Source organism: Misgurnus anguillicaudatus, chromosome 11 (assembly GCF_027580225.2).
Source record: "Misgurnus anguillicaudatus chromosome 11, ASM2758022v2, whole genome shotgun sequence".
Classification (NCBI taxonomy): domain Eukaryota; kingdom Metazoa; phylum Chordata; class Actinopteri; order Cypriniformes; family Cobitidae; genus Misgurnus; species Misgurnus anguillicaudatus.
The window spans coordinates 9,567,832-9,591,026 of NC_073347.2; the positions used below are offsets into that span (position 1 = coordinate 9,567,832).

The 23,195-nt window shown below is 37.9% G+C and overlaps 1 protein-coding gene across 5 annotated transcripts in view; it reads left to right on the plus strand.

Annotated features, from left to right (window-relative positions):
- Positions 1–23,195, plus strand: part of LOC129416745 (echinoderm microtubule-associated protein-like 4) — a 158,051-nt gene that overhangs the window by 72,989 nt on the left and 61,867 nt on the right. For 4 of the 5 annotated variants that reach the window (XR_012372067.1, XM_055171123.2, XM_055171124.2 and 1 more), the window contains exon 2: positions 12,426–12,608. Coding sequence is in view for 4 of the 5 variants with exons in the window: in XM_055171123.2 (XP_055027098.2) it covers positions 12,426–12,608 (183 nt within the window). In the remaining variant the exon portion in view is untranslated. Of the gene's footprint in view, positions 1–12,423; positions 12,609–23,195 lie in introns of all 5 variants that reach the window. The other variant, XM_073872987.1, reaches the window with a different exon arrangement.

Here is a 23,195-nt window from a genome sequence, read left to right on the forward strand (position 1 = left end):
AGAGAACGAACCGGGTGTGTGTTCATATAAACTTAATAAATGTAATTCTGTCCGCACTGGCAAAATAAAAGTTTATTTTAGATTTAGCCATTTCTTTAACCAAGTCTCTGATTAAAACAAGTTACTTTTGCTTAGGGCAATAGGCACATGCACACACATATCTGTGGTATTAAAAATAAGGTTTTTAAAGTTTAAGAAATTTAAACATTTGAAAAAAATCAAACATTTTAGAGGTGTCTGAGTAAACTTATATCTAATGTCATATGAGCCGTACCGTGTAGCGTTCGTGTCTGTGTGCGTGTCCGTGTCAGTTTATGTATGTGTGTCATGCAATCGTAGAGTAGGGCGTGGGATGTGAGAGACTGTGAGGGTGTGTGTATGTGTGTGTATGTGTGTGTATGTGTGTGTGTGTGTGTGTGTGTGTGTGTGTGTGTGTGTGTGTGTGTGTGTGTGTGTGTGTGTGTGTGTGTGTGTGTGTGTGTGTGTGTGTGGTGTGTGTGTGTGTGGGTGTGGTTATCACGTGGTGGGGGTCCCAAATGATCAATGGCAGGATTTTTATGTGACGGACAGGCCCTAGGTCAGCCTGTGGGGTTAGATACAACATAGGTTAACATCTATCAACGCATAATAAGCAAACATGAAATTATATTATACCTATGCATTGTTACTGATGTTCCTAGTTTTGTGTATTTTTCTTAAACAAACTTTTGCTTTTCAAACATAGTCAGTCTTCAGACTTTTGTCTTTTCATACATTTGTTCATAGTTTTTCTTCGCTAGCGTCAATTTGTGTTTGAGATTTTTTTTTTGTAAACTCATCAGATGTACATACTTGTGTATTTTTCTTAAACTTTTGCTTTTCAAACTTAGTCTTCAGACTTTTGTCTCTTCACACATTTGTTCAAAGTTTTTCTTCGCTAGGGCCAAATCCTGTTTGAGATTTTTTTTTTTGTAAACTCATGCACACGCTTGTGTATTTTTCTTAAACTTTTGCTTTTCAAACTTAGTCAGACTTCAGACTTATGCATACATATGTTCAAAGTTTTTTTCCTCGCTAGTGTCAAATCCTGTTTGAGATTTTTTTGTAAACTCATGTACACGATTGTGTATTTTTCTTAAACAAACTATTGCTTTTCAAACTTAGTCAGTCTTCAGACTTTTGTCTCTTCATACATTTGTTCAAAGTTTTTCTTCGCTAGTGTCAACCCGTGTCTGAGATTTTGTAAACTCATGTACATACTTGTGTATTTTTCTTAAACTTTTGCTTTTCAAACTTAGTCAGTCTTCAGACTTTTGCATACATTTGTTCAAAATTTTTCCTCGCTTGGGTCAAATCCTGTTTGAGATTTTTTTTTTGTAAACTCATGTACATACTTGTGTATTTTTCTTAAACTTTTGCTTTGCAAACTTAGACACTCTTCAGACTTTTGCCTACATTTGTTCAAAGTTTTTTCTTCGCTAGTGTCAAATCCTGTTTGAGATTTTTTTGTAAACTCATGTACATACTTGTGTATTTTTCTTAAACTTTTGCTTTTCAAACTTAGTCTTCAGACTTTTGCATACATTTGTTCAAAGTTTTTCCTCGCTAGTGTCAAATCCTGTTTGAGATTTTTTGTAAACTCATATACACACTTGTGTATTTTTCTTAAACTTTTGCTTTTCAAACATAGTCAGTCTTCAGACTTTTGTCTTTTCATACATTTGTTCATAGTTTTTCTTCGCTAGCGTCAATTTGTGTTTGAGATTTTTTTTTTGTAAACTCATCAGATGTACATACTTGTGTATTTTTCTTAAACTTTTGCTTTTCAAACTTAGTCTTCAGACTTTTGTCTCTTCACACATTTGTTCAAAGTTTTTCTTCGCTAGGGCCAAATCCTGTTTGAGATTTTTTTTTTGTAAACTCATGCACACGCTTGTGTATTTTTCTTGAACTTTTGCTTTTCAAACTTAGTCAGTCTTCAGACTTTTGCATACATTTGTTCAAAGTTTTTCTTCGCTAGTGTCAACCCGTGTCTGAGATTTTGTAAACTCATGTACACACTTGCATATTTTTCTTGGACTTTTGCTTTTCAAGCTTGGTCGGTCTTCATACTTTTGCATACATTTGTTCAAAGCTTCTCCTCCGCCTAGGCCAAATCCTGCTTGAGATTCTTTTTTTGTAAACTCATGTACATACGTGTGTATTTTTCTTAAACTTTTGCTTTTCAAACTTAGTCAGTCTTCAGACTTTTGCATACATTTGTTCAAAGTTTTTCTTCGCTAGTGTCAACCCGTGTCTGAGATTTTGTAAACTCATGTACACACTTGCATATTTTTCTTAAACTTTTGCTTTTCAAACTTAGTCAGTCTTCATACTTTTGCATACATTTGTTCAAAGTTTTTCCTCCGCTTGGGTCAAATCCTGCTTGAGATCTTTTTTTTTGTAAACTCATGTACATACGTGTGTATTTTTCTTAAACTTTTGCTTTTCAAACTTAGTCAGTCTTCAGACTTTTGCATACATTTGTTCAAAGTTTTTCTTCGCTAGTGTCAAATCCTGTTTGAGATTTTTTGTAAACTCATGTACACACTTGTGTATTTTTCTTAAACTTTTGCTTTTCAAACTTAGTCAGTCTTCAGACTCTTGTCTCTTCACACATTTGTTCAAAGTTTTTCTTCGCTAGTGTCAAATCCTGTTTGAGATTTTTTTGTAAACTCATGTACACGCTTGTGTATTTTTCTTAAACTTTTGCTTTTCAAACTTAGTCAGTCTTCATACTTATGCATACATTTGTTCAAAGTTTTTCCTCGCTAGTGTCAAATCCTGTTTGAGATTTTTTTGTAAACTCATGTACACGCTTGTGTATTTTTCTTAAACTTTTGCTTTTCAAACTTGGGCAGTCTTCAGACTTGTTCTTAGTTCTATCTGCTCAGACAATATTTTGCTTTCATCAATCGTCTTGCTTTCTTTGTAAGCGACATCATATATCTGTGATGGTTTTTGTGAATACAGATTGTTTCATTTCTATAGTTTATGCAACATTCCGGCAAACTCCCAAAATCAGTGCCAGACGATCAAAACAACAACGCAAAGTATGTTTTAGATTTACTTACTAAATCTTTCACGACGAAACAGCGATGATGTACATAACGAAGACTGCAAAATAATAAAGAGTGATTAAATTAAGATGCAAACATCTACAAATTGGCAATGTTTTTAATCTATTGGTACCATTTTTAAGGCTACATGTCCAAACTATTTCAAACATTGCCAATTTGTAGATGTTTGCATCTTAATTTAATCACTCTTTATTATTTTGCAGTCTTCGTTATGTACATCATCGCTGTTTCGTCGTGAAAGATTTAGTAAGTAAATCTAAAACATACTTTGCGTTGTTGTTTTAATCATCTAGCACTAATTTTAAGAGTTTGCCAAAATGTTGCATAAACTATAGAAATGAAACAATCTGTATTCACAAAAACCATCACAGATATATGATGTCGCTTACAAAGAAAGCAAGACGATTGATGAAAGCAAAATATTGTCTGAGCAGATAGAACTAAGAACAAGTCTGAAGACTGCCCAAGTTTGAAAAGCAAAAGTTTAAGAAAAATACACAAGCGTGTACATGAGTTTACAAAAAAATCTCAAACAGGATTTGACACTAGCGAGGAAAAACTTTGAACAAATGTATGCATAAGTATGAAGACTGACTAAGTTTGAAAAGCAAAAGTTTAAGAAAAATACACAAGCGTGTACATGAGTTTACAAAAAAATCTCAAACAGGATTTGACACTAGCGAAGAAAAACTTTGAACAAATGTGTGAAGAGACAAGAGTCTGAAGACTGACTAAGTTTGAAAAGCAAAAGTTTAAGAAAAATACACAAGTGTGTACATGAGTTTACAAAAAATCTCAAACAGGATTTGACACTAGCGAAGAAAAACTTTGAACAAATGTATGCAAAAGTCTGAAGACTGACTAAGTTTGAAAAGCAAAAGTTTAAGAAAAATACACACGTATGTACATGAGTTTACAAAAAAAAAAATCTCAAACAGGATTTGACCCAAGCGGAGGAAAAACTTTGAACAAATGTATGCAAAAGTATGAAGACTGACTAAGTTTGAAAAGCAAAAGTTTAAGAAAAATATGCAAGTGTGTACATGAGTTTACAAAATCTCAGACACGGGTTGACACTAGCGAAGAAAAACTTTGAACAAATGTATGCAAAAGTCTGAAGACTGACTAAGTTTGAAAAGCAAAAGTTTAAGAAAAATACACACGTATGTACATGAGTTTACAAAAAAAAAAATCTCAAACAGGATTTGACCCAAGCGGAGGAAAAACTTTGAACAAATGTATGCAAAAGTATGAAGACTGACTAAGTTTGAAAAGCAAAAGTTTAAGAAAAATATGCAAGTGTGTACATGAGTTTACAAAATCTCAGACACGGGTTGACACTAGCGAAGAAAAACTTTGAACAAATGTATGCAAAAGTCTGAAGACTGACTAAGTTTGAAAAGCAAAAGTTTAAGAAAAATACACAAGCGTGTGCATGAGTTTACAAAAAAAAAATCTCAAACAGGATTTGGCCCTAGCGAAGAAAAACTTTGAACAAATGTGTGAAGAGACAAAAGTCTGAAGACTAAGTTTGAAAAGCAAAAGTTTAAGAAAAATACACAAGTATGTACATCTGATGAGTTTACAAAAAAAAAAATCTCAAACACAAATTGACGCTAGCGAAGAAAAACTATGAACAAATGTATGAAAAGACAAAAGTCTGAAGACTGACTATGTTTGAAAAGCAAAAGTTTAAGAAAAATACACAAGTGTGTATATGAGTTTACAAAAAATCTCAAACAGGATTTGACACTAGCGAGGAAAAACTTTGAACAAATGTATGCAAAAGTCTGAAGACTAAGTTTGAAAAGCAAAAGTTTAAGAAAAATACACAAGTATGTACATGAGTTTACAAAAAAATCTCAAACAGGATTTGACACTAGCGAAGAAAAAACTTTGAACAAATGTAGGCAAAAGTCTGAAGAGTGTCTAAGTTTGCAAAGCAAAAGTTTAAGAAAAATACACAAGTATGTACATGAGTTTACAAAAAAAAAATCTCAAACAGGACTTGACCCAAGCAAGGAAAAATTCCGAACAAATGCACGCAAAAGTCCGAAGACTGACCAAGTCCGAAAAGCAAAAGTCCAAGAAAAACACACAAGTATGCACATGAGTCTACAAAATCCCAGACACGTGCCGACACCAGCGAGGAAAAACCCCGAACAATGCACGAAGAGACAAAAGTCCGAAGACTGACCAAGCCTGAAAAGCAATAGTTTGTTTAAGAAAAATACACAATCGTGTACATGAGTTTACAAAAAAATCTCAAACAGGATTTGACACTAGCGAGGAAAAAAACTTTGAACATATGTATGCATAAGTCTGAAGTCTGACTAAGTTTGAAAAGCAAAAGTTTAAGAAAAATACACAAGCGTGTGCATGAGTTTACAAAAAAAAAAATCTCAAACAGGATTTGGCCCTAGCGAAGAAAAACTTTGAACAAATGTGTGAAGAGACAAAAGTCTGAAGACTAAGTTTGAAAAGCAAAAGTTTAAGAAAAATACACAAGTATGTACATCTGATGAGTTTACAAAAAAAAATCTCAAACACAAATTGACGCTAGCGAAGAAAAACTATGAACAAATGTATGAAAAGACAAAAGTCTGAAGACTGACTATGTTTGAAAAGCAAAAGTTTGTTTAAGAAAAATACACAAAACTAGGAACATCAGTAACAATGCATAGGTATAATATAATTTCATGTTTGCTTATTATGCGTTGATAGATGTTAACCTATGTTGTATCTAACCCCACAGGCTGACCTAGGGCCTGTCCGTCACATAAAAATCCTGCCATTGATCATTTGGGACCCCCACCACGTGATAACCACACACACACACACACACACCACACACACACACACACACACACACACACACACACACACACACACACACACACACACACACACACACACACACACACACACACATACACACACATGCACACACCCTCACAGTCTCTCACATCCCACGCCCTACTCTACGATTGCATGACACACATACATAAACTGACACGGACACGCACACAGACACGAACGCTACACGGTACGGCTCATATGACATTAGATATAAGTTTACTCAGACACCTCTAAAATGTTTGATTTTTTTCAAATGTTTAAATTTCTTAAACTTTAAAAACCTTATTTTTAATACCACAGATATGTGTGTGCATGTGCCTATTGCCCTAAGCAAAAGTAACTTGTTTTAATCAGAGACTTGGTTAAAGAAATGGCTAAATCTAAAATAAACTTTTATTTTGCCAGTGCGGACAGAATTACATTTATTAAGTTTATATGAACACACACCCGGTTCGTTCTCTGGTCATCACCGGTGATCGACCTTTAATGCGCGTGAACAATAGATTGCGGTGCATGAACAGTTTCTCGGCGTTCGTGATGCAAATAAACTTTTATTTATGTTAAAATAAATACCCTTTAGTCTAAAGAAAAGAGTATTGGCGATCCCGTCCGGAGATTATGGACTCGGGGGCATTGCTTATACATGTACTGTATATTTCATTAAACAAATTCTTGGTGTTACAAACTTTTAGAACCTGAAGTGTTTGCCATAAAGGCGCTGGTGGACCACCTTAAATCTAAAATAAACCTTTTACTTTTTGTCAACGGCTGTATTACACTTATTTTACCAACACGGAGTTTTAGGAACAATACGGGCCGCTGAACACCACCGCTGTTCAGACACACTAGGGTCTACTGGGTGGGTGATAACGGGTGGTGAGAATGAGAGACCGCTGGTAAAAACCAACCGTCCAGAAACTGAACGTCTTAGACATCAAACTTTTTTCACATCAATAAATATGACGAGCACTCGCGAGACAAAAAACACGCACTGGAATACCATGTTCAGGAAACCTTTTATTTTGACAATGCGTATCGTGTTACATTTATCGTAAATACACATGTACACACTCGGATGTTAGGTGACATTAATGAATTCAAACCACAAGAGGGGCTTAAATGTCTTAAAACGTTTAAAAGTTTCTTAACGACAGATATAAGAGCGCATCGGCGTAGGTTCTCTGTCGCCGTCGGTGCGCGCATTGCTGAACATGTTTTAATCACAGACTTGTTTAAAGAAACCCCTAAATCTAAAATAAAACCTTATTTTGTCAGAGCGGACAGAATTATATTTATTAAGTTTATTTTAAAACGGCAGATATGAACGCGCATCCACGGGTGTTCTCTGTTATACCCACCGGGGACTCGATCTTTAATGCATGAACAGTATGCTGTACATGAACAGATACACGGATCTCGATTAAACTTTTATTTAGTTTAAAATAAATAGACTTTGGTCTAAAGAATTGTCGGCCTCTGGTGGTTTTGGTACAATTCATTGCTATACATGTACTGAATATTTCATTAAATAAATTTGTGATGTTACAAACTTTTAGATCCTGCAGTGTTTGCTATAAAATCTAAAATAAATCTTTTACTTTTTGTCAGAGTGACAGTATTACATTATTACCACCATGGTTTTAAAAGACTCTAACTACTTTACAATCCACCCCTGCTGTGAATTGCCTCGCTGACACACACACACACACACACACACACACACACACACACACACACACACACACACACACACACACACACACACACACACACACACACACACACACACACGGTCATGAGAGCAGCTTGTGAACGTTGACTGATCAGAAAAATAGTTAAATAGATAATATCAGATTTAAGTTTAACCATATACATCTAAAATGTTTGATTTTTGCGTGACTTTAAAGAAACTTTTGATAAAACAAACGTTTATATTAAACAGTAGGCTATAAAATACGCGCTGCCACTTCACTTAAAGTCTAAAATAATACTTTATTTTTGTCAGAGCAGACAAATATAAGATTCGTTATAATATACACATATTCACACATGGTTTTAAGAAGCCAATAATAAAAACAAACCCTGAAGATGCTATGAATATGTCTTTAATCGTTTAAAAGTTTCTTAACGAAATATATGAACGTACATCCGACGCGTTCTCTGTCACCGCCGGTGATCGACCTTTAGAAAAGACTCACGGACTTCGTGATGCGAATAAACTTTTATTTAGGTTAAAATAAATTTCCTTTAGTCTAAAGAAAGAAGTATTGACGGCGCCTAAGGTTATGGCATAAGGGAATGGTTAAACTATACACGTATACGGAATATATTAAATATTTGTGATGTTACACTCAAAAGTTTTAATCAGAGACTTGGTTCAAGAATTCCCTAAATCTAAAATAAAACTTTACTTTTCTTCAGAGTGGACCGTATTACATTTTACCATCACGGTTTTAAAAGTCTCTAACTAGTTTACAATCCGCCCCTGCTGTGAATTATCTCACACGCACACAGACCCTCACAAATCAGCTTCTGAAACATTGTGTCTGATCAGATACTAAAGAAATAGACCAATAGAAAATATCAGATTTAAGTTTAACCATATACATCTAAAATGTTTGATTCCTTATTGACTTTAAAGAAACTTTTGACAAAACGAACGTTTATATTCAACAGTATTTGCCATAAATATGTGTCCGCACCACCTAAAATCTAAAATAATGCTTTATTTTGTCAGAACATACATGATAAGATTCGTTGTATAATATACACATATTCACACATGGTTTTAAGTAGACATTAATAAAAACAAACCCTGAAGATGGGATGAAAACGTATTAAAATATTTAAAAGTTTATTAAGGTCAGATATGGGTGCGCATCGGCGTAGGTTCTCTGTCGCCGTCGGTGCGCGCGTTCACGTGTTTTGATCGGAGACTTGGTTCGGGAAACCCCTGGATCTAAGGTGGATCTTTGTTTTGCAGCAGCGGACAGAATTACATTTATTACGTTTATTTTAAAACGACAGATATGAACGCGCACTCGGCTCGTTCTCTATCACCACCGGTGATCAAGCTTTAATACGCCTGAACATAGTGAGCAGGGGTCGTGAAAAGACTCACGGATCTCATGAAGCGGCTAAAATTTTATTTAGTTTAAAATATACAGATTTTCGTCTAAATCAGCACACAGGTCCGCTGAACACCGGACCCCTCTGTGAGATACGCAGTGGGGGCTAAGGCTGGTGAGTACGGATGGGAAAAGAGAGACCGCGGTCATAAAAAGTGACAGAACCTGGACAGTCTAAAACTATAAACTTTATTTTTGACAGCAATAAACATGACAGCATAGGCTTGACATAAAACACACACACACACACAGGAATAACAACGAGCTGATTGACACATCGTAAAACACGCACGGTCCGGGTACTCGCTGTCTAAATCCCGTGATATACGATTCTCAAACCTAGACAGATTGTACAGCTTTTGATTGATAGTCCCGCCCCCTGTCAAAGGGGTCATAAATCAATCAAATTTTGACAGATAGTGGTCCCATATAACTACTTATAATAACCAAATATTTTTCATTAAACATGAAGCAGTGTAATTGTCTACGTTTGTATACAACAGCTTCCAGTTACATACTGTAGAATTAAGTAATATGGTCCAGACAACAAAAAATTGTGATGTCCACCTATGTGGACATCCAGGTCTTAAGAGGTTAAAGTTGGATGTGACCTGCAGAGTTGCCACTTAAATCTGGTCCGCTTTACTTGCTCCGTCCAAGAACCGTCAACCCTAAAGCGGCCAAACATATTTTATTTAGTCATATGCACCGTAACAGTGATAGTCCAAACAGACCCCTAACATAAGTGTTGCTCCCAGTTTTGCACTGGATAGTTGTCTAGTTTACAGGTTGTATCTGAGTGTTACCACATTTTAGGGTAAAATTTAAGTTTAGTAATGGTAATACAATCCAAAATAAAGCAAACCTTGTAATATTTTAGTTTGTTATGTCTTCAGTGTGGTCACGCTTTAATATGTTAAAATGTTCTCTTGGCATTTTTTGAGGTCTCAGTCTGGGTTTCTTTTCAAACAATACTGAAATAGTTTCCAGCTATTTTAGACTGGCTGCCTTATTATTCATTATTTAATATGAAAGTCATTCATTTCAAAAACATTTTTATTACAAAAACGTAAGTTTTATTTGAGTTAATGAATTAAACTAATAATATGTTTGCAAGGTTATATATTTTGTCTACAAAACTAATTTCAAACATTTAAGCATGCACTTTTAGATCAAACAGTTTGTAAGGTGTAAACAGTTTACTCGCGTGACCCAAAACCTTGAACACTTGTATGTTATAATGCATCATTTATCCTCTCATTATCATCTTCTATTGATTTTGTTTGAACTGTAAGTGCATTGATAAGTTTTACATGGAAAACAACATCTAAAAGAGGTATAACAATAAAATTTGCCCTTTTTTGCCATAATCAGGCAAACCTGATGGTAAAGTTTTTGTTTGTTTATTTATTCCTAACGCCATTCCAGGATCTATGTTTATGGCAGGGGTTCCCAAAGTTTTCATTTCACGACCCAGTTGGGTCTAATGGGTATAATCTATCCCGGGACCCACCAACATATTTTAAAATGGAAATATGATATGTCATTTTTCTTGTAATTTTATTAATGAAATGTAAGCTTATATGCACTTTCAAACTACCTTATGATATCATATCAAAATCATTGTTATTGCTAGTCATTAGTTGGACTAAACTGTTTCTGTGTCATTCATCTCAACTTTGCACGACCAACCTTACGACCCACAAGTGGGTCTCGACCCACAGTTTGAAAACCCCATGGCATAGTGAGATCCATACAGAAGTTAATCCACACACACGTTAAGGGAAATGGCAATTTGATGTCTCCGGTTCACCTAAACTGCATGATTTTGGCCTGTGGGAGGTACCTGGAGGTACACAGGGACAACATGCAATCTTCACACAGAAAGTCCACCTGACCTAGCCAGGGCTTGAATCGGGAACCTTCTTGCTGTAAGACAACAGTAGGGCTGTGCAATTAATCGTTTTTTATTTTCAGTTTCGATTTTTGATTCAAACAATTACAAAGATAATCGAGGTAAAACCATTATTGTGCAATTAAAATAAAAATTGCGTACTGCTGGGCCGTTGTGTTTGTAAGGCACTTACAAGTCACCACACGCTTTGACACATGTAGCCTATTGCAACACTTAAAAAGGTTAAATAAATGCATGATTTCAAAGTTACTGAGTAATCGTGTTAGATAATCATGATTATAATTTTTACCAGAATAATTGTGATTATGATTTTGCCCATATAGGCAACAGTGATACCCACTAAGCCACTGTGCTGCCCGCACAACACTGTGATAAAAATGCATAAAAAATGCAATATTTGCTGCATGATAATGGTTTGTTTTTTGTAAAAATCATTTTAAATTCTAATAAAATATATAACAATTTATCCAGCATATATGTTTCACTTTTTTGGGGGGGAGAAAGCATCACTCGCTCGGTCTTTACAGTCTCTCTGCCATCTGCATCAACTTAAAACTTCGACCATACAGTACTTTTTAAAGGTTTTAAATTATTAAGTTATCGCAAATCATTGTGAAACGCATATTTGGTTTGATATGATGTGGTTTGCTTCATGTCTAATGTATTTTGGGTTAGGGTCCAAAGAAAGCCCCTTTGTTCAGTCATTGATGTATTTACCAACTTTCTGAGTCTACTATAGTGTGGTGTGTGTTTCATAAGTAGTTCGAGTGTGTGCCAGACAGTGCATTTTTGACGCTCCCCCTACGCATCATTGTGACCTTAAGACTGGAGTCACTCTTATCTCTTGCTCATTAGGACTATTTGGGGAACTTGCAGATTTTTCAAGACATGAATGTATGATTGTATAAGTCTGTCTTACGATCTAGATTCAAGCTTGGATCAGAGATGTGTTGGTGTGTATGAGGGTTTAAGTTTTTTAAGGATATGGTATTTATGGCCTTTAGCTTACCACAACTCAGAATGCAGGGCCCCCTCGTTCAGGGACCCGGTCCAGAAATCAAAACCCCAACCACAGTCACGTCTGGCAGCCGGCTGCTGTACTACAGTACTGAGAATCAAATGCCCCTCCAGATGTCCACACTTATATTCTCAGATTCCTCTGTGGTGATGAAAAGCATTTACATGTACATTTACGCATTTGGCAATGGTTTGTATTCAAAGCAACATACAGTGTGATATAGATTATGTTGTACGTGTGTCCTCTGGGAATCAAACACACAACCTTTGTGCTGCTCTATTACACATTTTTGATCTCATGATCCTGTTTACACTCATTTATGTCTTAATGTCTATATTGGTGCATATTTGCTATATTGTATTTGAATGTAAAGTTTGTAAACTATTTCTGTCTCTCTTTGATCTCAGATGACAGTATATCTGCCGCGAGCACGTCGGACGTGCAGGATCGCCTGTCGTCCCTGGAGCTGCGGGTTCAACAGCAGGAGGATGAGCTGACGGTGATGAAGGCCGCGCTGGCGGACGTGCTCAGACGTCTGGCTCTGTCCGAGGACACGGCCGCCGCCGTCAAGAAACAGCAAAGCAGCAAAGGTAACTGAGCGCTGTGTGTGTTTGCCTTTAGTGATCCCAACACTGTTTACATGCAGGAAGTGTAGGAGAGATGCCAGGGCAGGATCTGTTAACAGTCTGAATCCAGCCTTGACCCATGGCACACAACGTTTCCATTTGACAAGCAGCTGCGTGTGTTTTACTGTGCGAGTGCTTGTTTGTGAGACTGCGCAATGTGCTGCTCGAGGGAAAGGATTTTTTATGTTGGACCATTAAAACTTCGCTTTGTTCTCTGTTTAACACGCTGCATAAAGCACACTGGCTCCTTTCGCCACACATCTTTAAGTAACAGTTCACCCCAAATTAAAAAATTCATATTTTAATCACGCTTGTGCCATTCCATATATATATACACATATATGTACAAGTTCTCCCACTTAGAAATAATGGAGGAGTCTGAAATTATCATTGTAGGTGCATGTCCACTGTGAGAGACATAATCTAAAAAAATAACCAGAAATCACAATGTATGATTTTTTTAAACAATTTATTTGTATGATACAGCTGCAAATAAGCATTTGAACACCTGTCTATCAGCTAGAATTCTGACCCTCATAGACTTGTTAGTCTGCCTTTAAAATGTCCACCTCCACTCCATTTATTATCCTAAATTAGATGCACCTGTTAGCTGCATAAAGACACCTGTCCACCACATACAATCAGTAAGAATCCAACTACTAACATGGTCAAGACCAAAGAGCTGTCCAAAGACACTAGAGACAAAATTGTACACCTCCACAAGGCTGGAAAGGGCTACGGGGAAAATTGCCAAGCAGCTTGGTGAAAAAAGGTCCAATGTTGGAGCAATCATTAGAAAATGGCAGAAGCTAAACATGATTGTCAATCTCCCTCGGACTTGGGCTCCATGCAAGATCTCACCTCGTGGGGTCTCAATGATCCTAAGAAAGGTGAGAAATCAGCCCAGAACTACACGGGATGAGCTGGTCAATGACCTGAAAAGAGCTGGGACCACTTTTTCAAGGTTACTGTTGGTAATACACCAAGACGTCATGGTTTGAAATCATGCATGGCACGGAAGGTTCCCCTGCTTAAACCAGCACATGTTCAGGCCCGTCTTAAATTTGGAAAATTACCATTTGGATGACCCAGAAGAGTCATGGGAGAAAGTCATGTGGTCAGATGAGACCAATATAGAACCTTTTGGTCATAATTCCACTAAACGTGTTTGAAGGAAGAAGAATGGCTCTGTACGGATCAGCGTGGTAAATTCAAATGTGGTAGCACTTCCATAACGTTTGATCTAATTGGTTCTTGCATGTATAATGACTAGTTGTCATGTGCAAATTTTGTCACAAGACAGGTAAAATCCAGGTAAGCATTTCAAACTTATCATGCAATGTTTTGATCTCACCATGTTTTCATTATGGAAGTAAACAGGATTATAATTTCTTTTTGGCAGTTTGATCATATAAATTTGCATTATGCATGCAATATGCAAAAAATGTACTGCAGAAGTGTTAATAATAGTATGTTAGTATACAATTATTGTTTGATGCCTCCAGTGCATGCTTACATGCTTTGTTTTTAATGTGTGAACTCGCTGCCCCTTACATTCTGGCCTATATGCTTCTGCTTTCAATAAACCATGAGAATCAAGAATGAAATACCGTTTTGTGTAGGCCATGAGAGATTGAAGACCTGGAAAATCTGACACTTATCCTGTGTCCATTCATTGCCCACTCGTTTCCTTTTCTCTGTGGGATTTGTCTGTTGATGGCAATACAGTGTGTGTGAGAGAAAGCACCAAATGAAGGTGTGGTCACATAAGACATAAGTGTTTTATTTACTTACATTCATAGGCACACACAAAATTTTCTGAAGTAGGGTTTCATCTTTGTGAACAAAATTCAAGTGTGGTATGACCTCAGTGTTTCCCATACATTTAAGATTAAAACAGACAAAATTGACCGCCACAAATAGATTTCTGCACATAGCGTTTTTCCACTACCTATCTCTCACATGATAGGTTCTGTACTAACACCCATCAGTTGACGCTGCGCATTTAAGCCGTGACGCTTATTCTTTGCATTCTCATTTTCGAAAGCAGAGTCGCACACAAAGTTACAAAAATGCCGTGCACACACGCAGACATATGTGGCAGCATGCACAGCATTTTTTAACTTCGCATCCGAAACCCATTATTCACCCATCCGCCTGGTTGGATGTCCCACCACAAATAAGCTGCAAGTCTGTGGGAAACACTGGAATGACAGTATTGAATAGCAAATATTCAATTTGTTCATATTTGCTATAGAAATTGTAATTGACTTTGTAAAAAAAATTTCTTCTTCACTTTTCCATGTCTGGTAATTACAGTAATAAAAAAAACTCTTGTAGGGGAAAAGTGATTTGATGACATAATTGACGACGGGCTGTTGAATTATTCGGAAATAATGCAAACCCAAGATGGTAATGCGGCACGACACAAATCGGACCGGAATAACTCAAGAACCAGAATTGGTTATTCCGCTAGAATAACCGACTAGACATACAACTGTTCAAGGTTAGCGTCACATGAGTAAAATATTTCTCCTGACCTGATACCATGGTTACCACAGACATTGCTCTGGTGTTTATAAGGCATTTGACGGTTAGTTGTGCATTTATCGAAAAATAATGCATAGCTGTGAAACATTTCTTAACCAATCAGAATAAAGCATTAAACAGCCCTGTTGTATAATTAATATATAATTTATTATGTATATAGATCAGGTGTGCAGCACCAATATCCTGTTGTTCATAACCATTGGATGGTTTAAATGAGTTTTATGTGCATAAAAGAGGAAATATATCTGTTTTAAGCATTTTGAGGTAATGGACAACACAGTAGTAATTATCTTACAATATAGTCCAGTAGCACAAATGAACACAACATAATATATTTTATAACTTCATCTTCATGTGGCAGAATATAGGCTCAGATGTGAAGTTTGTTATGCATGACTTAATTCCTCTCTTGACGTGCCCATTCGGACAGTATTGCTGCTCTGGGATCTGTAGACAGATGCTTAGGTTCTCTTGGTGTGAGGCAGAAATGAACGGTCACTGTGGTTTCACAGTTATTTGAATTCACTCTAATTTCCCATCATCTCCCACGCTAATATCTTTCCCCAACTCTCACTCTTTCCACACAAGTGCTCCCCTGAAACGCCCTTTTCGGTAATCAGTTGCTATCAGGAAAATATCTGCGAATAGACACAGGCTAAGGAAGAAGGAAGCACATGTTTTGTCTGGGATTTAAGGATTAGTTCACCCAAAAATGAAAATTTACACCAATACCATTCCAGATATATAGGACTTCATCATGTGTAAAGCACTGTTGTCATATAATATCGAGACTCGCAAGAACCAGTGAGATTTGAAGCTTGTCAATGTGCCTTCACATTTGTATTTAGCAGTATCATGTGTTTGTTTTGTTTTCAGTTTCCCAAAATAAGATATTTAGCTATGTAGCTATGGCCTGTCCACACGTACACAGGTTTTTTCAAAACCAAACCAGTGTTTCCCACAGATATGAAATATACTTGCCGGTAAAAAAGGCAATCATTACCCACCGGCAAAAAATTGTCTACTATATGTGTGACAAACAGCTAATGTGCGACACAACACAATACTTTGATTTATTGAACATTTATATTAATTTCACATTATATTTCATAAATATTAATAAAAAACACTGTTACTGTTTTTGCACTGATATATGAAGCAGTAGTTGTGTAGATGACCTCTTTCATCAAACTCTATTGAATACAGTAATATGTATAGTATAATATTGATAATTATACATTATATAAATTATAATTTATAATAGATTATAAATAGGTCTAGAGATTATAAATGTGAAAATGTGGCTTTCTTCACTTTCTATTAGATAGAGCAGAAGTAGTAAAAGTGCCTCTCTTTCTATTCCTCTCTTGCAGATGAAAAGAGCTTAATCCACTCATTGTTTAAAAGTCTTTGTGTTTTTTATATCTTGAGTCAGCTTGAGCTTTGCTCGTTCAGTGCAATGGGCTTGACATTAGCATTGTTGTTTTTTTGCTACCATCTCTGTGCTCTCTCTCAAACTTTTTAAATCGATTCGGGTTCACAATGTTAATCAGACCCGGGACCTGACTGCCAATTTAAAATGAAGAGTTTCGTTGCAAAACGAGATAAATCTTTTTTTTAACATTTTTGTCAAAACATGTTTATTATTATGTTATGTCATTATTATTTTGTTTTATGGTGCTACTTAGCTGTATTTTTTTAAGTTATGAAGGTTTAAATCAAAACAAACCAACTGCAGTTGAATTGAAATTAATTGGAATGCACAACCAAAAAATTAGATTTCTGAACAATTAAAAAAAAACGGTGGTTATCTCGTTTTGCAACGAAACTCTTCAAATATAGACCCGGAACCGTGCAAAGACCTCTAATGCATACAACTATGAAAGGATACAATGTGACACAGAGCCTGCTTCGCATCGCACCCAATTAACCAAGTGAGAGCAGAGAGCACTCGTACGCACACCGAACTCGTCGGAAGAGACACGACATGCTCAAACACAAAATTTCATTATCACGGAAAAACTAAAAAGACAAAATTTGATGCCAGATATACTTGGCCGCTTGTTAATATACCTTAGGCCCGCCCAAATAAAGTCAGTGTGTAGGAAACCTTTTTCTATACAGTTTGGCTGTTCGTCCACACACAAATGCAGTATCAGGTGACTAAAACCAAACATTTTTAAAAACTCCTGTCAGGGTGAAGATTTTTAGAAACTCCTGTTGCAGCGTTGTCGTGTAACCAGTGAAACCTGAGTTTTGGGCCTGTGACGTGCTGACAGTGTTGCCAGATTGGACTAAAGATTTCCAGCCCAACTACATCTTAAACCCGCTCAATATAAAAATACCATCCCAAAATGCATACTGTTATACAATAAAACACACAGGAATTATTTTCTCATTAAACAGGCAGACTAACAAATCGCAACGTGCAGAGACGTTTTTTTTTTTTGCATTGCAATCCTGTGTGCAGCAGCTCGTGCCATCTATATGCAGTGCATCTTTTTTAGATATAAATAATCATTTTATTAAAACACAAGAGACATCAGAAACCTCAGAAGAGTACTATATTTAGGGCCCGAGCACACCAGTGTGAGGACCCTATTGTTTTTGCTCGGTTTATTATTATTATTATTAGGGCCCGAGCACCGAGGAGCAGGCCAGAATGGCCTGCACCGTGGGTGCAAAGCCCTATTGTTTTTGCTTCGTTTATTATTATTATTATTATTAGGGCCCGAGCACCGAGGAGCAGGCCAGAATGGCCTGCACCGTGGGTGCAAAGCCCTATTGTTTTTGCTTCGTTTATTATTATTATTATTATTATTTTCCGAAATGAATCGCATTTTTGAAGGCCTAAACATGCTCAAAAACTCATGAATTTTGCACACGCGTCAGAAGTGGTGAAAATTTACATGTGGTATAGGCGTCAGAAGTGGGCGTGTAGAAATGGCTCGATAGCGCCACCTGCAAAATTTCAAGAGAACAGCCCCCCCGCTACGAAAAACGTACAGATACGAATTTTGGTAGGATCATCTATCCCCCCAAGACCTACAAAAAAGTCTCTTGGAACTAAGCTCTAAACCCCACAGGAAGTCAGCCATTTTTAATTTTCTCTGTCATTTTTTTACATTTCCAAGCGTCGTACTTTAACGAACTCCTCCTAGAGATTTAATCCGATCATCATCATATTTGGTCAATCTCATCTAAAGGCCTTTGTGATGTTAAATTGCGGAGATCTTGACTTTTCGTTGGAGGGTGTGTCCGTGGCGGCCTGACAAAGTTAGGCATTTTCGCGATGAAACAGGAAGTTGTTATAACTCAGGCATACAATGTCCAATCTGCCCCACGCTTCACATGTTTGATAAGAGTCTCGACCTGAACACATTTTAATGCCAATATTCAGCTTCAGTCATAGCGCCACCTAGAGGTAGCAGGAAATGCCATGTTTTACGCTGTGATTTACTGCGCTTAGAGATTTAATCAAATCATCATCATATTTGGTCAGACTGATGTTAAGCCCTTTGCCGTGATAAATTGCGAAGATCTTGACTTTTCGTTGAAGGGCGTGTCCGTGGCGGCCTGGCAAAGTGTGATGTTTTGACATGAAACAGGAAGCTATTGTAATTCAGGCATACATTATCCAATCTGCTCCAGACTTCACACGTTTGATAAGGGTCCCGGCCTGAACACGTCAATATAACAATAATCAGGTACAGTTATAGCGCCACCTGCTGCACACAGGTGGTGTGGCACATTTTTTGTCCTTTGAATATCAACCTATATTTACCCACTTTAATTCATATCCCCCTGGTTCACTGCTTAACTAATGCCATAGGGTGGCGGTGCACATCCGTGCGAGGGCCCTTCCATCGCTGCTTGCAGCTTTAATTATTATTATATTCCGAAATGAATCGCATTTTTGAAGGCCTAAACATACCCGAAAACTCATGAAAATTTGCACACGCGTCAGAAGTGGCGAAAATTTACATGTAGTATAGGCGTCAGAAGTGGGCGTGTAGAAATGGCTCGATAGCGCCACCTGCAAAATTTCAAGAGAACAGCCCCCCCACTACGAAAAACGTACAGATACGAAATTTGGTAGGATCATCTAGCACCCCAAGACCTACAAAAAAGTCTCTTGGAGCGAAGCTCTAAACCCCACAGGAAGTCGGCCATTTTGAATTTTTTCTGTCATTTTTTGACATTTCCAAGCGTCGTACTTTAACGAACTCCTCCTAGAGATTTAATCCGATCATTATCATATTTGGTCAGTCTCATCTAAAGGCCTTTGCGATGCTAAATTGCGGAGATCTTGACTTTTCGCTGGAGGGTGTGTCCGTGGCGGCCTGCCAAAGTTCGGCATTTTCGCCATGAAACAGGAAGTTGTTATAACTCAGGCATACAATGTCCAATCTGCCACACACTTCACATGTTAGATAAGAGTCTTGGCCTGAACACATTTTAATGCCAATATTCAACATCAGTCATAGCGCCACCTAGAGGTAGCAGGAAATGCCATGTTTTACTCTGTGATTTACTGCTCTTAGAGATTTAATCAAATCATCATCATATTTGGTCAGACTGATGTTAAGCCCTTTGCGGTGATAAATTGCGAAGATCTTGACTTTTCCTTGAAGGGCGTGTCCGTGGCAGCCTGGCAAAGTGTGATATTTCGCCATGAAACAGGAAGCTGTTGTAATTCAGGCATACATTATCCAATCTGCCCGCGACTTCACAAGTTTGATAAGGGTCCCGGCCTGAACACGTCAATATAACAATAATCAGGTACCGCCATAGCGCCACCTGCTGCACACAGGCGGTGTGGCACATCAGTTTCCCTTTGAATATCCACCTGTATTTATCCAATTTAAATCATACCCCCCTGGTTTACTGCTTTACTAATGCCATAGGGTAGCGGTGCACATGCGTGCGAGCCCTATTGTTTTTGCTTCGTTTATTATTATTATTATTATTATTATTATATTCCGAAATGAATCGCATTTTTGAAGGCCTAAACATACCCGAAAACTCATGAAAATTTGCACACGCGTCAGAAGTGGCGAAAATTTACATGTAGTATAGGCGTCAGAAGTGGGCGTGTAGAAATGGCTCGATAGCGCCACCTGCAAAATTTCAAGAGAACAGCCCCCCCACTACGAAAAACGTACAGATACGAAATTTGGTAGGATCATCTAGCACCCCAAGACCTACAAAAAAGTCTCTTGGAGCGAAGCTCTAAACCCCACAGGAAGTCGGCCATTTTGAATTTTTTCTGTCATTTTTTGACATTTCCAAGCGTCGTACTTTAACGAACTCCTCCTAGAGATTTAATCCGATCATTATCATATTTGGTCAGTCTCATCTAAAGGCCTTTGCGATGCTAAATTGCGGAGATCTTGACTTTTCGCTGGAGGGTGTGTCCGTGGCGGCCTGCCAAAGTTCGGCATTTTCGCCATGAAACAGGAAGTTGTTATAACTCAGGCATACAATGTCCAATCTGCCACACACTTCACATGTTAGATAAGAGTCTTGGCCTGAACACATTTTAATGCCAATATTCAACATCAGTCATAGCGCCACCTAGAGGTAGCAGGAAATGCCATGTTTTACTCTGTGATTTACTGCTCTTAGAGATTTAATCAAATCATCATCATATTTGGTCAGACTGATGTTAAGCCCTTTGCGGTGATAAATTGCGAAGATCTTGACTTTTCCTTGAAGGGCGTGTCCGTGGCAGCCTGGCAAAGTGTGATATTTCGCCATGAAACAGGAAGCTGTTGTAATTCAGGCATACATTATCCAATCTGCCCGCGACTTCACAAGTTTGATAAGGGTCCCGGCCTGAACACGTCAATATAACAATAATCAGGTACCGCCATAGCGCCACCTGCTGCACACAGGCGGTGTGGCACATCAGTTTCCCTTTGAATATCCACCTGTATTTATCCAATTTAAATCATACCCCCCTGGTTTACTGCTTTACTAATGCCATAGGGTAGCGGTGCACATGCGTGCGAGGGCCCTTCCATCGCTGCTTGCAGCTTTAATTATTATTTATTCTTCTTCTTCTCCAAAGTGAATCGCATTTTTGAGGGGCGAAACATGCTCGAAAACTCATGAAATTTTGCACACATGTCAGGAGTGGCGAAAATTTACATGTGGCATAGGCGCCAGAAGTGGGCGTGTAGAAATGGCTCGATAGCGCCACCTGCAAAATTTCAAGAGAACAGCCCCCCCACTACGAAAAACGTACAGATACGAAATTTGGTAGGATCATCTATCACCCCAAGACCTACAAAAAAGTCTCTTGGAGCGAAGCTCTAAACCCAACAGGAAGTCGACCATTTTGAATTTTTGCCTTGATTTTTGTGCAAATTTGGTCATTTCCAGCCTTCATACTTTAACGAACTCCTCCTACAGATTTAATCCGATCATCGTCATATTTGGTCAATCTCATCTAAAGGCCTTTGCGATGTTAAATTGCGGAGATCTTGACTTTTCGTCAGAGGGTGTGTCCGTGGCGGCCTGACAAATTTCGGCATTTTCGCCATGAAACAGGAAGTGGCTCTAACATAGGCATACAATGTCCAATCTGGCCCACGCTTCATACGTTTGATAAGGGTCTTGGCCTGAACACATTTCAATGCCAATATTCAACTTCACTCATAGCGCCACCTAGAGGTAGGAGGAAATACCATGTTTTATGCTCTGATTTACTGCTCTTAGAGATTTAATCAAATCATCATCATATTTGGTCTGACTGATGTTAAGCCCTTTTCCTTGATAAATTGCGAAGATCTTGACTTTTCGTTGAAGGGCGTGTCCGTGGCGGCCTGGCAAAGTGTGATGTTTCGCCATGAAACAGGAAGTTGTTATAACTCAGGCATACAATGTCCGATCTAACCCTGACTTCACACGTTTGATAAGGGTCCAGGCCTGAACACATCAACATGGCATAATTCAGTAACACTCATAGCGCCACCTAGAGGCAGCAGGAAATACCATGTTTTACGCTGTGATTTACTGCTCTTAGATATTTAACCATATCAACATCATATTTCACCAGTGTAATCTCAAGACCTTGTGTGATGATAAAAAACAACGACCTTGACTTTTCATTAAAGGGCGCGTCCATGGCGGCCTCGCCAAGTATCGCTAAATGAATCGCATTTTTGACAGGTTAAACAAGCCCAAAAAGTCATAAAACGTTGCACACACGTCAGAAGTGGCGAAAATTTACATGTGGCATAGGCGCCAGAAGTGGGCGTGTAGAAATGGCTCGATAGCGCCACCTGCAAAATTTCAAAAGAACAGCCCCCCACTACGAAAAACATACAGATATGAAATTTGGTAGGATCATCTATCACCCCAAGACTTACAAAAAAGTCTCTTGAAGCTAAGCTCTAAACCCCACAGGAAGTCGGCCATTTTGAATTTTTGCTGTGATTTCTGTGCAAATTTGGTCATTTCCAGGCTTCATACTTTAACGAACTCCTTTACAGATTTAATCCAATCATCGTAATATTTGGTCAATGTCATCTAAAGGCCTTTGCGATGTTAAATTGCGGAGATCTTGACTTTTCGTTAGAGGGTGTGTCCGTGGCAGCCTGACAAATTTCGGCATTTTCGCCATGAAACAGGAAGTGGCTCTAACTCAGGCATACAATGTCCAATCTGCCCCATGCTTCACAAGTTTGATAAGGGTCTTGGCCTGAACACATTTCAATGCCAATATTCAGCTTTAATCATAGCGCCACCTAGAGGTTGCAGGAAATTACATGTTTTACGCTGTGATTTACTGCTCTTAGATATTTAATCAAATCATCATCATTTTTGGTAATACTGATCTTAAGGACTTTAATATGATATATTCAGAAGATCTTGACTTTTCGTTGAAGGGCGTGTCCGTGGCGGCCTGGCAAAGTGTGATGTTTCGCCATGAAACAGAAAGCTGTTGTAATTCAGACATACATTGTTCGATCTGCTCGAGACTTCACACGTGTG